The sequence below is a fragment of the Delphinus delphis genome, chromosome 13 (genome assembly GCF_949987515.2).
Source record: "Delphinus delphis chromosome 13, mDelDel1.2, whole genome shotgun sequence".
Taxonomy (NCBI): domain Eukaryota; kingdom Metazoa; phylum Chordata; class Mammalia; order Artiodactyla; family Delphinidae; genus Delphinus; species Delphinus delphis.
Window position 1 is genome coordinate 17475098 of NC_082695.1, and position 13608 is coordinate 17488705.

The 13608-nt window shown below is 50.4% G+C and overlaps 1 protein-coding gene across 3 annotated transcripts in view; it reads left to right on the forward strand.

Annotated features, from left to right (window-relative positions):
• The window catches only part of KCTD10 (potassium channel tetramerization domain containing 10), a 33568-nt gene that overhangs the window by 5071 nt on the left and 14889 nt on the right, over nucleotides 1-13608 (forward strand). For 2 of the 3 annotated variants that reach the window (XM_060028230.1, XM_069541313.1), the window contains 3 exons: nucleotides 2070-2283; nucleotides 10636-10805; nucleotides 13436-13522. In XM_060028230.1, the coding sequence (XP_059884213.1) occupies nucleotides 2070-2283; nucleotides 10636-10805; nucleotides 13436-13522 (471 nt within the window). Of the gene's footprint in view, nucleotides 1-2069; nucleotides 2284-10635; nucleotides 10806-13432; nucleotides 13523-13608 lie in introns of those variants that run through there. The other variant, XM_060028229.1, reaches the window with a different exon arrangement.

Sequence of the window (13608 nt, forward strand, 5' to 3'; positions counted from 1 at the left end):
TCCGCCTGCCAATGCAGGGGACTTGGGTTCGAGCCCTGGTCCGGGAATATCTCACATGTCACGGAGCAACTAAGCCCGTGTGCCACAACTACTGAGCCTGCGCTCTAGAGCTCGCAAGCCACAACTACTGAGGCCTGTGTGCCACAACTGATGAAGCCTGTGTGCCTAGAGCCTGTGTTCTCAACAAGAGAAGCCACCGCATTGAGAAGCCTGCACACCGCAAGGAAGAGTAGCCCCCACTCACCTCAACTAGAGAAAGCCTGTGTGCAGCAACAAAGACCCAAAGCAGCCAAAAAATAAATAAATGAATAAATTAAAAATGAATAAATAAATTCTAAAAAAATAACAGTTGTGTTTTACCAGCTATAAATGTAATATGTGTTTATTGTGGGAGGTCTGTAAAAGAAAAGCATAAAGAATAAAAAAAAACAAAAACAGTCCTTTTTCAGTCCAGGGTATAGTTTTAAAGGTTCTGTGTTGTCAGTGCCCTCCAGCTGAAACCACCAAGAGTATGTCTGTAGTCATAGTTGGGTTTGTTTTCTTGGTGCATTGAGGGAGAACTGTGGAGGGTCTCAGAAAGAGGACTCGGGCTTCTGGTGGGTGATTGTGGGAAGGACTCAGGAAGTGGGGCTTTGCTCTGTGTTGAATGCTGCCGGGAAACAGGGCTAATTCTGGGATTGGGTCTTAGTAATTCCTCACTTGAAGGCGGGAAGGATGGAATGGGGCTCTAATTGGTAAAGAAGCAGCCATGAGGACCCTTATTGGTCATTTTTTGGGGGACAATGTCCTTGTTTTTGTCTGTGTTCAGACATAATTACAGGGGGGCCTCGCTTTTGTCTTGATGCATCAGCGGCCGAGTTGCCTTGTCTGCTATTGATGTGCTGTGAAGTCATTCACATTCTGTGGGAACCCCGAGGCCGCGGCGTGAGTGCTGGGCCAGCTCGTGGCCAGCAGTGCTGTGCTCCAGATCCAGTAAAGACTCAGCCACTCTTGGAATCATCAGCTATAGAATGTTCCCTATTCAAGAAAAGTTTTCTGCTGGGAGTCTGGGATTAGCAGATGTAAACTATTATATATAGGATGGATAAACAAGGTCCTACTGTATAGCACGGGCAGCTATATTCCGTATCCTATGATAAACACAGTGGAAAAGAATATTAAACATGTGTATAACTGAGCCACTTTGCTGCACAGCAGAGATGGGCACAACGTTGTAAATCAGCCAGACTTCAATTAAAAAAATAAAATTTGGGAAAAAAGAAAAGTTTTCTTTGAATACACACATGCCAGGTACCAGTCTCCTTTCCTGCGTCTGCTTAGATCAGACACTGCATCCATTTGTCTTACGGGGATGTACATGGTCGCTGGCAGTGCTCTTTAGGGAGACTCAGCGGATCTTGCTGTTTGGGGAAGTACTAGTACAGGAAGTCTCCAATTTGCAATAACTTGCTTCCAAGAGTTTTTATGTCTTTTGTTGAGTACTTAGAAACACTTATTCCCTGTAAGGGAACGGTAGTTGAGACCCCACTCAATTTCCTGAAAGCTTGTTTCATGGGTAATTCAACGGAAAAGTGGCACTTTTAGCTGTTCCGTTGTGCATAGCAGTAAGGAAACGGGACCTTGGCAGTGCTTTCGGCCACTTTAGGATACAGCCAGGGTGTTCATTTATACGGGTAGTGGGCACAAAGGAAGTCCTTGTAATGCAAGACTTAGTGGCAAACTGGTACTTGCAGGGTCAGCAGTGAAGCCAGTGTATGAGGCTGTCTGCTTGGAGTTTGGGGCAGGTTGGGGAGTGCATGCTCCTCCCAATGGGTTAGCCGACACCCCAGCTCCCACCACTGGTTCCCCTGCTGGCCTAGTTGGCCTCTGATTTTAAGAGAAGCCAGAAACTCAGATTTTCCTGTGAATTCTCCCGAGTTGTCAACGCTGGGAGTAAACTTTGTTTTCAATGCAGTATACACTTGGACTAAGCAGAACACATCTGGAGGCCAGCTGCAGCACACTGGCTGAGAAAAGTAAATCAGGCCTGGTGCTGTGACCCTAGTGCCCCTGTGTTTGTCCCCTGGCAGGAAGAGATGTCAGGAGAAAGTGTGGTGAGCTCAGCGGTGCCAGCAGCTGCGACCCGCACCACTTCGTTCAAGGGCACGAGCCCCAGTTCCAAGTACGTGAAGCTGAACGTGGGTGGAGCCCTGTACTACACCACCATGCAGACGCTGACCAAGCAGGACACCATGCTGAAGGCCATGTTCAGCGGGCGCATGGAGGTGCTCACGGATAGTGAAGGTAAGCCCAGCCTCTGGGACATGCTTGTGGTCGAGGGCTTCCTTCCAGTTCGGAAAACCAACGTGAAACAGGCAGTGTCCACAGGCCCAGGTTTCCTGTTGTGCTCAGTGTTACTGGGCGTGCAGGGAGCCTTGAGAGTGAGTAACAGGGAGACTGGATCTAATCGGGGGGGAGGGGGAGGTGGTCAAGGAGGGCTTCCCTGAGGAGGTGACACCTAAGCTGAGAGCTGAAGATGAGTAGGAGTCAGCGGGATGGGGGGGGTCATAATCTCGACTTAGCTGTTGATTTGCAGTGTGACTGTGAGAAAGTCACTTCCCTGCCCCAGGCATCAGCTCTGTACAGTGGACGCTGGACTGGCTGCCCTGGTTGGCTCTCTTCCCATTCTCTCGGTCATGATTCTGTGATGTCAGAGTGAAATTCGAGTGTGACAGAGGTGGGAGTGTTTTCTCTGGACCGTTGTCCTCCTAGGATGGGGTCCTGATAAAAGACTCACAAACCTGGATTTTGGAGTCTCAGCTCCCCATTTTCTTGTCTGGTGACCCTAATCAAGTTGTTTAGCCTGTCGTCGTCTCATTTCTCCATCTGGCAAATGGGCACAATGACACCCACCCCGGGGGGACTGCTGGCCCATAGCAAGCATTCAATATGTATATTCAATGCGTGGGTTTTTTGTTTTTGCTTGTTTTTAGTTGCGGCATGGGAACTTAGTTGTGGCATGGGAACTTAGTTGTGGCATGCGGACTTCTTAGTTGCGGCATGCGAGCTTCTTAGTTGCAGCATGCATGCGGGATCTAGTTCCCTGACCAGGGATCGAACCCGGGCCCCCTGCATTGGGAGCGTGGAGTCTTACCCACTGGACCACCAGGGAAGTCCCCAGTGTGTGGTTTTTTTTTTCTTTTTGTGGAAAGTCATGTTAATGAAGGGCAAAGAATTGTTTAAAATGGTCCTACTTCTCATAACTACTTCCACCCACCTGGAACACTCAGACCCCTGCAAGAGGGAGCATCCTTCTTTGGCTGGGTTTATGGGGCAGGTCACATGAGGTTTAAAGATGGCCCCATCCTTCATTCCTTGGCCTGAGCTTGCTTGAGACCAGGCCAGACCACGGCTTGGCTTGACCCTACCTTACCTGTTTCCGAGGCTGGCCTCTGTGCTGACGCCCCTGCCTTTCTCGAGATGGTAGTTCCTGGAAGAGTGGCGAGTTTTGACACAGGGGTGGGATTGGGGGCTCTGGGCCTGGTGTGCACAGCGTGTTCTCCTATCCTAAGAGGGCCACACCCTGGACTGTCGGCTAGTGGGGGCGTCTCCCTCTGTGTCCTGGAGAAGCCAGGCTGCTGGGGGACCTTCAGTCCCACTTCCCTGGGCTCCCCACAAACTTGGGTTTCTGGCCCAGCAGCAGGTGAATGAGGTCAGAGCCCCAGAGCTGCCTCAGTGCCCCACCCAGAAAACGCCAGGGTTTTTATGAGTAGGAGGATCCCCTCTGCTGGGCCGCACCCAGCATGGCCCGGGAGTATTTGTGGAAATCAAGACAATAGCACCCCAGCTGCTGAAGGAAGTGGACCTTATCTGAGACCCCAGGATTGTTGTGGCCTTTCTTCCGCCCTGCCCAGTCTCTGGCGGGGCTCAGGAAAAGCGGCTGGCTCGCTTCCAAGGCAACGTGGAAGCCGTGTCTCCTTGAGAGCCCTCACCTTGGTGGCTTGATGCTGTGTCACAAAGGAGACAGAGTCCGCAAGCTTTCCCATCCCCCAACTGGGAGACGCACGAGAGTGGAACCAGTGGGCCTGTGCAGGCTTCTAAACAGCTGCCAGAGGATGTCCTTCCTCGGTGCTTCGTGGAAAACCCAGCATCTCCAGGGAAGCAGTGCTGCCTTTGACACTCCAAACCTCAGCTGTTTCCACTTCACAGAACTCCAGCCCCCTTCAAGTCATCATGAAAAGCTCACAGTATGGCCTTTTATGGGTTTTGTTTCATTTAAGCCTCACCTTAACCCTTTAAGGGGTGGCTGCTGTTACCAGTTGCTAAGTGAGAAATCCACATCTCAGAGAGGTGAAATGCTTTTTCAAAAGCTACAGGGCTGGAAATGATGAAGCTACTGAACCCAGGATGTGCTGGCTCTAACTGTCTGTTGTGCGTGGTTTGATGTGGGCCCAGCCCTAGCCTGGTCGTCTGAGTGTGGCAGCCTTATGGTGCAACCACCAGCTTAGAGATGAAGCCCTTTTGGGCCTGGGGTGTCAGGCTGAGTGTCTGGTCTTCCAGCCAGCGCTGTGCTGGCAGAGCAATCCTGTTGGCCCCTGGGGAGTACACTGCCCAGCCTGACCCATGGCCTAAGCACACCCTTGGATCTACAAAGCGCAGTAGACTTTCTGCATCTCACAGCTTCACCCTGGCCTTCAGGCAGGAAGCTTGTCGGTGGCAGTGAAATTTGCCACAAACAGGCCCAAATGCCAAGTGTGGCTCACCCAGGCGAGTGAAGCCAGCAGGACGGCATGCTGGTTAAAGAACAAGGGCTCTGAAGATACCGAACAGTATATGCATTGTGTTGCTAGAAATCTGTACAGGATACCTGAGAAGCTGGTTGCTTCTGGGGAGGGGACCTGGGGTCCTGGGTGGGTGGCAGACTCTCTTGCACTACACGCCCTTCTGCCTGCCTGAGTTGTATACCGTGTGCACGTAATTCCTCAACAGAGAGGAGCGTGGGTGTTGGAGGTGGACCTGGATTTGAGTCCTGCTCTGTCCCATGGTAGCTGTCCCAGCTAACCGCTGTGGAGCAGTTTCCACGTATTGGGCATTGTGCTCACACAGGCTCATTTGCTGTTCACTGGTGATGTGACACTAGTCGAGTAACTTTTTCTCTGAGCCTCTTTCCTCATTTAAAAGTTGCAAATGATAATGCTTTTCAGGGTTGTCATGGGGATTACATGAGGACGTTAAAAAGCCCTTGACAGGAGGCCCGGCACTTTGGGAGACTCAGTAAATGGGGGCTGTCTGTTATTGCTTTAGTCCTGCCTGGGCTGGGGTGTAGAGGGGCCGGGGCTGTGGGGAAGGGTCTCAGCACGCTGTGGAGAAGTGGCCTGCCTTGGCCTTGTGGGATGAGGGTGTTGCGGTCTCACGTTCCCCCTACAGGGGTCGCTCTTCTGAGAGGACACGGTGGCAGTGATTAGGCCTTTCCCAGACTCCTCCCCAGAAAGATTCAGTTCCTGCAGTGCTAGAATTTCTCCCGGAGCCCTTGTCATTGTCATCATTGGCGGGTGGATTTATGTGGCCCTTTCATAACACGACTTCTGTCCGGCCCTCACCTGTAGTTGCCTGCCTCATCCCTGTTGCTTGTAGTACTTTCCCGCCTTAACTGGTGTCTGGTCTCTGGCTAATGTTTTTGGAGTAAGGAAGTCTATAAACTAGATCAGAGAAGAGAGTCATTAATCTAATTATCAGTAGGCGTTCCCTAGAAAACCAGTGAGGCAGTGGAATAAGCAGGAAAACTGCAGTACCCGCAGGCCTCCTGCCTTATGCAAAATTCTGAAATAAGTTGAAAGCGTTTAAACTGCATAATGTAACAAACTCCCCTGTGCCCCGACTCAGACAAGGACTAAAACATTACCTGGACCCATGGGGCTTCTCTTAACCTCTCTGCCTCTCTCCCTTCTAGCCATGACCTCTAAGTAGCTTGACTGTGGGGTCACTGGGGTGGATTTCAGTCTTTGCTGCACAGAGTCACCCTCAGAGCTAAACCTTGATGCCTGTCGTCCACCCACCCCACCCCCGCTCCTCAGCCAGATGTAACTGGACAGGGTGTGGTGGGCATTAGGACTTTAAGAGCTCGCCGTGGGATTCTAATGCGCGGCCAGGGCTGAGAACCACTGGTGTGGGGCTTTGTGTGAATTACTGTTACTACAGCTGTTTATGTCCGTAACCACCGTATAGTTGGTGCATTTTTAAACATCATATAAACGGTGTTACATGTTATAGCTTGTCCGTAGCCTTTTAGCTTTCGCTTTACTGAGCGTTATGCCTGTGAGATTGATCCATGAGAAAACAGCTCTAGTTCACACATTTCCCTGAAGTAGAGTGTTCCATGCAGTTTAAGGATCCATGTTCTGTGATGGTTATTTAGGCTGTTTCCAGTGTTCACTGTTAGGAATATTATCATTCTCCAACACTCTCCCAGTGCATGTGTGGGCTCTGCTTCCCAACCTTTGCCACATCATGGCACACCCAGAAAATAATATTTTTACTTTGGTGAATGAAAAAGCTCTGGAGTCCCCAGGCCCCAGCCAGCCCCACCCCACCCCCCCACACCCCCGGCCCAGGGCCCACAGCATTAAGGTCCTACCCACCATTGGGAGCTCTGTCCTGGAGTTGATTCCCAAGAGGGGAATTGGGGATCATATCCTCGACTTGATTAGGTATTAGCGGTTGTGTCAGTTATCCTCCCCACAGGGGTCTGAATTTTTGCCAACACTGGGCACCTGTCATTGTTTGCTTACTGCCAATCTGATGGTTATGATACAGTACTTTGTTGTTTTATTTAGCATTTCCAGTGCATTGAGTGACTTACGTTTATTGGGCGTTGTGTTTCATCATTTAGCTGCCGGGCAGTATCTTTACACATTTTCCCATTTTCCTTTTTTCTTTCTTTGTAGAAGTATATATTCTGGATCATATTTCTTTGTGGTCTTATGTTGTAAATATCTTCTCCCAGTCTGATTTGTTGACTTTGATACCTCGAAGTTTTTACATTATTTTTTACATTTAGATCTTTGATCTATTTCAGTCAGTGGTGCTCAACCAGAGATGATTTTTGACTCTCGGGGACACTTGGCAATATCCAGAGACGTTTCTGGGTGTCACGTTTTGGGTGTGGGAATGCTATCGGGTGGAGGCCAGGGATGCGGCTACATACCCTATGGAGAGTCTCTCCATAACAAAGAATCACCCGGTCTAAAGTGTCACTAGTGCTGAGGCAGAGAAACCCTGCCCTAGAGATTCTGATTTAGGAATGAGGCTACTTCCAAGAGTCTGAATTTGTAACAAGGACCCAAGTACCTTAGGCAACTTATGAACAGGCAAGTTTGGGGACCATAAAAATCTAAATACCTTAGTATGGAGAAGGAGAGGTCAGTGAAAGCTCCCTGGAGGAGGTGGGGGAGGGAAGGAGAGAGGATGTACCTGGTCTGCTGGCGGGGCTGGGAGGGGGCAAGCCCGGCGGTCCAGCCCCCCGTCTCTGAGCCAAGCCTCCTCCCAGGCACCCCAAAAACCACGCAGACCCCCTTCCTGGGGGCTGGAACATTCTGCCTCTGGATGCCGCTGTCACTCCCGTCTGTTCTCCAGTGATGATGACATATGTAAAGGGCTCACCATCAGAGACCTATTTGATGGCTGCTGGCAGACCCGGCATTGTGCTCTGTGCTTCCTGTACATTCTCTCATCTTACCTTTATGCCAGCCCAGGGAGGAACCATTTTTAGAACAGGAAACCGTAGGACAGAGAGGTTAAGTGAGACACCAACGTCATCCAGCAAGTAGGTGCAGAGCTGGGTTTCCAGTACAGGCCTGTGCTGTCTCACTCAACCCGTCCCAGAGCCTCCGGGTCTACACCCCTCACTCTTCTTTCCAGCCCTGCCAAAGGGGCCAGGGAGCCCAGGTCACCCTGACCTGGCTTGGCTTCCCTTAGCTTGTCTATATGCTGGGGACTGGAGCTAACTGCTTCAAAGGGATCGATTCCTGCTTTGAAAGCAACTAAAATATTTTGCAGTCAAAATGTTAATTGAAACCTCATGGAGAGTGCGTCTGGCTCTGCTCTTTTTTTTTTTGCCCTTATTTGTCCAAAGTATGATTCCTTCACCACAAGCATTTCCTGACAGCATTCTTGAGCCAGAGCCCAGTGTCACGGTCCGCCTGTTCGTTTATGGAAACTCTGGACTGTCACTTGGGTAATTGATTTCAGGGGCCCTCGTTCTTTCTGAGTGGCTGCGTTGTCCACGCATCAAAGGCAGACGAGGACATTTTCTTCCCAGAGCGGCTGGGTGGAATTTGTTGCCCTTTCTCCCAAAGACTGAGGTTCTACGTGTCTTCTCAATTTCGTATGATGAAAAGAGTTTTCCTACGAGTTCCTTGCTTGTTCTTTGTGGTTTCGGTCTGCCTCCCCAGCTTTTGGGAGTGTCCCTGGACCTCCCTGAGCCTCTGTTTTCATCTGAGGAGAATGCAGGGGAATGAGCCTCCATCACCAGGAACTGTTGGGGAGATAATACGGTCTTTCCATACCTTGTCGGCTTGCTGGAGGGAGAGCACTTGATCCACGGTAACAACAAGGGTCACAAGCTGCTGGCCAGCAGGCCCTGTTGTGGCTCTGTTTTTTTTTTTAAAAAAAAAATCAGTTTACTGTTCTTTAGAAGTCTGGAAATTTCACAGGGAAATCTGCATTTTTGGCTTCTCCTGGAACATCAGGGGCTCTGTCAGCCCTGGGCCTCATTCCTGCCTGGCCAGTTTTGGCTGGAGTGGGAAGAACCCCCTTGGGGGGCGCGGGGGCGGGGAGAGGCAGGGCCTGGGCTGTGGTCCGCCCTGCCCACCTGCACCTGGTTATCCTGTGTGCTCAAGGCCCCTGTAGGCATCTGAGCTGCAGAACAGATACTGAGTCCGCACTTTGTTGTCTCAGCTGGAGAAAGGAGTGGGAACATAATGTCCAGCGGGCACTGTCAAGGTGACAGGATTTACCACACCTGTGAAGGCCTCGTTGTCCTTCCTCGGATCCCGGGTCTGACTCCAGGCCACACATTTGCTTTGTGTTTGCCGAGATTGGGGATTAACTTCTTGCTGTACTCAGGAGGCCATAGCAGCGTGGAAGTGCCGCGCAGAAGGCTCTGGAGGGACGAGACGGGACCTTTAACCAAAGGCCCAGGAACTGTGGACTGAGGAGTGGTTGCAAAGCGGAACGTGGAAATGGCCTCCTTGTCAACTCTCCTGGTGATGGCGGCAAAGAACACTAACTAGTGCACTAGAACACCTGAGCACACTTGGCGGGGCTGGACTCGGGGGAGGCGGGCCGACTTGTGACCGGACGTGAAAAGGTGCCTTGGCTGCCCTTGGCCTCCATTGGCCTCTGCTGCTGATCCAGGGCCTGGGATCTGAGGAGGATTTGGGAAGACATAGTGGTCTTAGGAGTGGAAACCTGGCTCTTTTCCCAAGCTGAGGGAAAGCAGGGGCAGAGAATGAGTGATTCCTGTGTGAACCTCCTAACTTCCCTGGGCGCTGGCGTTTCCTCACCTGCAGTGCGCAGCAGGAGACTTGGGGCCCCCTTCCCGGGGTGACCCTGCTTATCGGGAAGGCCGGGACTTCTCCGCCTGTCTGGCTTCACGTTTTCTCTTGAGATGTACTTGGTCTTCACCTCAACCCTGCTTCCCCTTCTGGTACCTCCTCCTCCCCTTCCCAGGCTCCAGTCCTCTTTCCTCTTCCCAGTAGCATTTGCATTTCAGCGGAGGAATTTCGAGAAGCGAAGCCGCATAGCGGCCCTGCAGACCAGGGCCAGGACTGGAGACTGGAGAAGACACTGAGAAGCGGCAGGACTCGCCTTGTCCCCACCCACAAGGCACGATTTCGCACTGTGCCTGGTTCCGGTCAGCAGCTGGAATGTGTTTCCGTATCTCATGAATGCCAGCGCCATCTCCCCAAGTTAGACTGAACTGCTTGAGGGCAGGGTCTGGCTGGTCACCATTTTATCTCTGATCGCTGTCATTAGCCACTAAACACTTGTTTGGGGGGTTACGGATGGAATTTTCTGTGGTGGTGCTGGTGAGTGCCTGGGGGTCACCCTTGGGAGTCAGATGTCACTGACTCCCTGCAGCGTGAGCCGTCTGCTTCCTTAGAAATGGCTCTGTTATTTGGGAGTCTGAAAAAAAAAGCTTTGTTGTAAAAGGGAATAGATATTTTCACACCAGAAGCCTTTCCCCTGTCAATGGGGTGTGCTCATTTGGACCCATTTTATCCAGGTGTGGGGTAGGCCCTCTTGCGATAGTCTTAACATAGGGATTTTTGAGGTACTTGAGGAACATGCTTTTAGGCCCCAGGGGCCGTGGACTTCCCTGGCAGTCCAGTGGTTAAGACTCCGTGCTTCCTTCGCAGGGGGCACCGGTTCAATCCTTCCTTTGTTGTGGCCAAAAAGTTAAAAATAAATAAATAAAATAAAGGAGCCCAAACCAGTGAGTCTGGGGTGTGCTTGTCTGCAGCCAGCGGGGCCTGGTCAGCCCTTTGCTGGTAGCTGGGCAGGTGGGGCCGCAACCCTCTCTGTGGTCCTGCTCTCCCCGGAGGTGGTGGGAGCCAAGAGACACCCCAGCTCTCCTCCCGCCTCCTCCCACCACAGGCTGGATCCTCATTGACCGGTGTGGGAAGCACTTTGGTACCATACTCAACTACCTTCGTGACGGGGCGGTCCCCTTGCCTGAGAGCCGCCGGGAGATCGAGGAGCTGCTGGCAGAAGCCAAGTACTACCTGGTCCAGGGCCTGGTGGAAGAGTGCCAGGCAGCCCTGCAAGTAGGTATCACCTTTTCTCCCCGTGTGGGCGGGGAGAGCCCCAGACTCATCTGCCTTTCTCACTGTCCCCCTCCCTCATTGAGCTGTTGTGAGAGTTAATGAGTTGACCCCGGAGCTGCTCCCCTCTGGCCTGCGCGACCCCCGAGAGGCTTCCCTGTGATGCTGAGGCCACCTGACTGCTCTCTGGCTTATTTCAGCCCCCATGGTGTTGGGTCCTCTCCCTGTGTGCATTGTAACCCTTCAGTACCGAGCCATGGGTTGTAAAACCTGATCCTTCTCTGGACTCGTTGGGAGACTTATTCTCATCCCACAAGTCATTGTTGAGAGCCCAGCGTAATCTCTACAGACAGACACCCCTCACTCCTCAGCTGGAGCTGGGGAAGGACTGCTGGGGTCAAGTCTAGGGACAGTAAAATCCCTACAAAACCAGAACGCTTCTAGATGTAGCCAGCAGCCATTTATTTCAAGGCAAGTTAAGACATGGCAGAGAATCAGAAGAACCCCTTTGCGTTGTCCTAGGAATTGGATCTGTAAACGTGAGGCTCTTGGGTGGCTCTCCACTGGGACAGTACCCACGATGCCAGTCTGCCTGAGGAACTGGTATTTGCCTGAGGAGCTGTTATTTGCACCACCCCTGCCGCTACTGCCAGTCTGTGAACTGTCTGTAAATCTAACTGAATGTTGTAGCTTTTACTTTGTTATTTTTTATTTCATTGGTATGTTTATTAAAGTAATGCATGTAAAGCATTTACCAAGGCAAGTTAGTATTGTAAGCTAGGTTGATGTCAAAAACACTAGCATACGCCTTCCACCCACTCCCACCCCTGCAGCAGCCTCTTTTAATTCTTGCAGCAGTTCTTTACTCACCTGTTTCTTATATTATTTATTGATTTTCCAGTTTACCACATTATCTACTGGCGTTTCTGTAGAAGATTAAAATTTAGCTCATGTACCACCCCAGCCACTACCAAACTTGCCTGCACGTATTCCTTCTCCCAGTATAGTTTATCACAGTTTTGATTAAATCCGTACTCAGAGTTTACGTTGAGTTGTGTAAATATTGTTAACAGTTGAGCCACAGAGTATACAGTGATTATTTCCTTTCTCGTGTAACTTTTCAGTTTGCCAGAATTAGTGATTGCTTCATTGTCTTTCATTTGCTTGGTTTTCTAAGCACACATCCCTAATTCAGCCCTAAATTCTCAGAAACTTCAGTCTCCTTCTGGTATGTTCAGACACATCAGGGAATCTCTGTTTCATCTTTGTCTTAGAGACATGCCCTCTGGGTTCCTTTTTGTGGTTTCTGTTAGTCTGAGATTAAACCTCCAGGACTGACCTCCTAATTTCTCTTGCCCTTATCCTTCTATTTTCTCAGAGCGTTTTTTCAGTTTTATCTTTTCAACGCTTCTATTGAATTTTTCATTTCTGCTATCGTATTTCTGACTCCCGAGAGCCTTTTCTAGTTCTCCGAGTGCTCTTTTTTATATAGCACGCTGATCTTGTTTCATGGGATGCGGTATCTGCTCTCATCTGTCTGATGATACTATTTGAAGTTTTCTTTCTGCTGCCTTCATTGTGTGACTCCTTCTCTTACTTTTTCTCTTTGTTTTGGTTTCAGTCTCATATTTGAGAGGCTTTCCGGGTATAATCTGATGGTCCTTGGTCTGTTGAAATTCAAGAGTAAAGGCTCTGAAACACTGTATGTATTGTTGTCCAGTGGGCTTCAGTGGCAGATGATAAGGCTGGCTTTTTCAGTGGGAACTCTCAATGTCGGAATCTGTAAGCCTTTTTTTTTTTTTTTGGACAGGTGGTTCCCTGTAGAGGAATCCTCCACTCTCTTGCCTGGTGGGTATAAGCCCAACTGGCTGCCTTCTGAGATCTGAGTAGGAGAAGGGGCTGGGGTGGGGGTAGGGCTCACCATTTAGTGTGTAGATGGTTCACTTAATCTCCCGTTTTCGGAATAGCAGCTCAGCCCTGTCTTCTCCTGTACAAACTGCTCCAGGAAAGTGGACTTTTCTCCTGCCCGGCTGGGGTAGGGGATCCATCTGGAGGTCTCACCAGTGCTTCTGTTGACTAGCAAGCAACCCTCTGCTCTTGCCCTGAGTCCACCAGCCTTCAAAGCTGTGGATTCTTTCCCATCTGCCAACTTAGGTTTCAGCGTTCTGCTCCTTGGTTATCACTCACTTGAGACCTGCTTTCCAGACTTGAATTTTTGACATCTTTTGTCTGCTGACCTCACTTTTCCCATTCTTTCTCTCCTTATGGGCTTATAATTCCTCTGCAGTCATTGCAGTGGGGTTTTAGGAGCTTTGATGCAATCATATTTCATCTGCCATATTTAGGGTTTATTTTTGAGTGGCTTCCTGGGCTGTGAAATGTGTCATTGTTGTTAGTATTTATATGCCAAGCACCCTGGCATACAACAGTCCTGGCCGAAGAGCGGGTTCATTGGAGAACTCCACTCCTGGTCGTCCCCCATCCTACTTCACTGGTGCTGAGAATCCTCCTCTCTTCCCAGCCACGGCTGCCCCATCTCCCCTCGCCAGAGTCCGTCTTTGCCCGGCAGGCCAGCTTAAACAGTTCAATGCTGGGCAGGCCTCCCAGGCTGAAAGCATGTTTTGTTCCAGCAGAACAAAGATACTTATGAGCCTTTCTGCAAAGTTCCTGTCATCACCTCATCCAAGGAAGAACAGAAACTTATAGCGACTTCAAATAAGGTATGGTGGAGGCAACCTTGTGGCATTTCTTTTGCTACCAAAAGTGGTGGAGGTTATTCTGAGTAAGTTTTGGAATAAAAATGTGC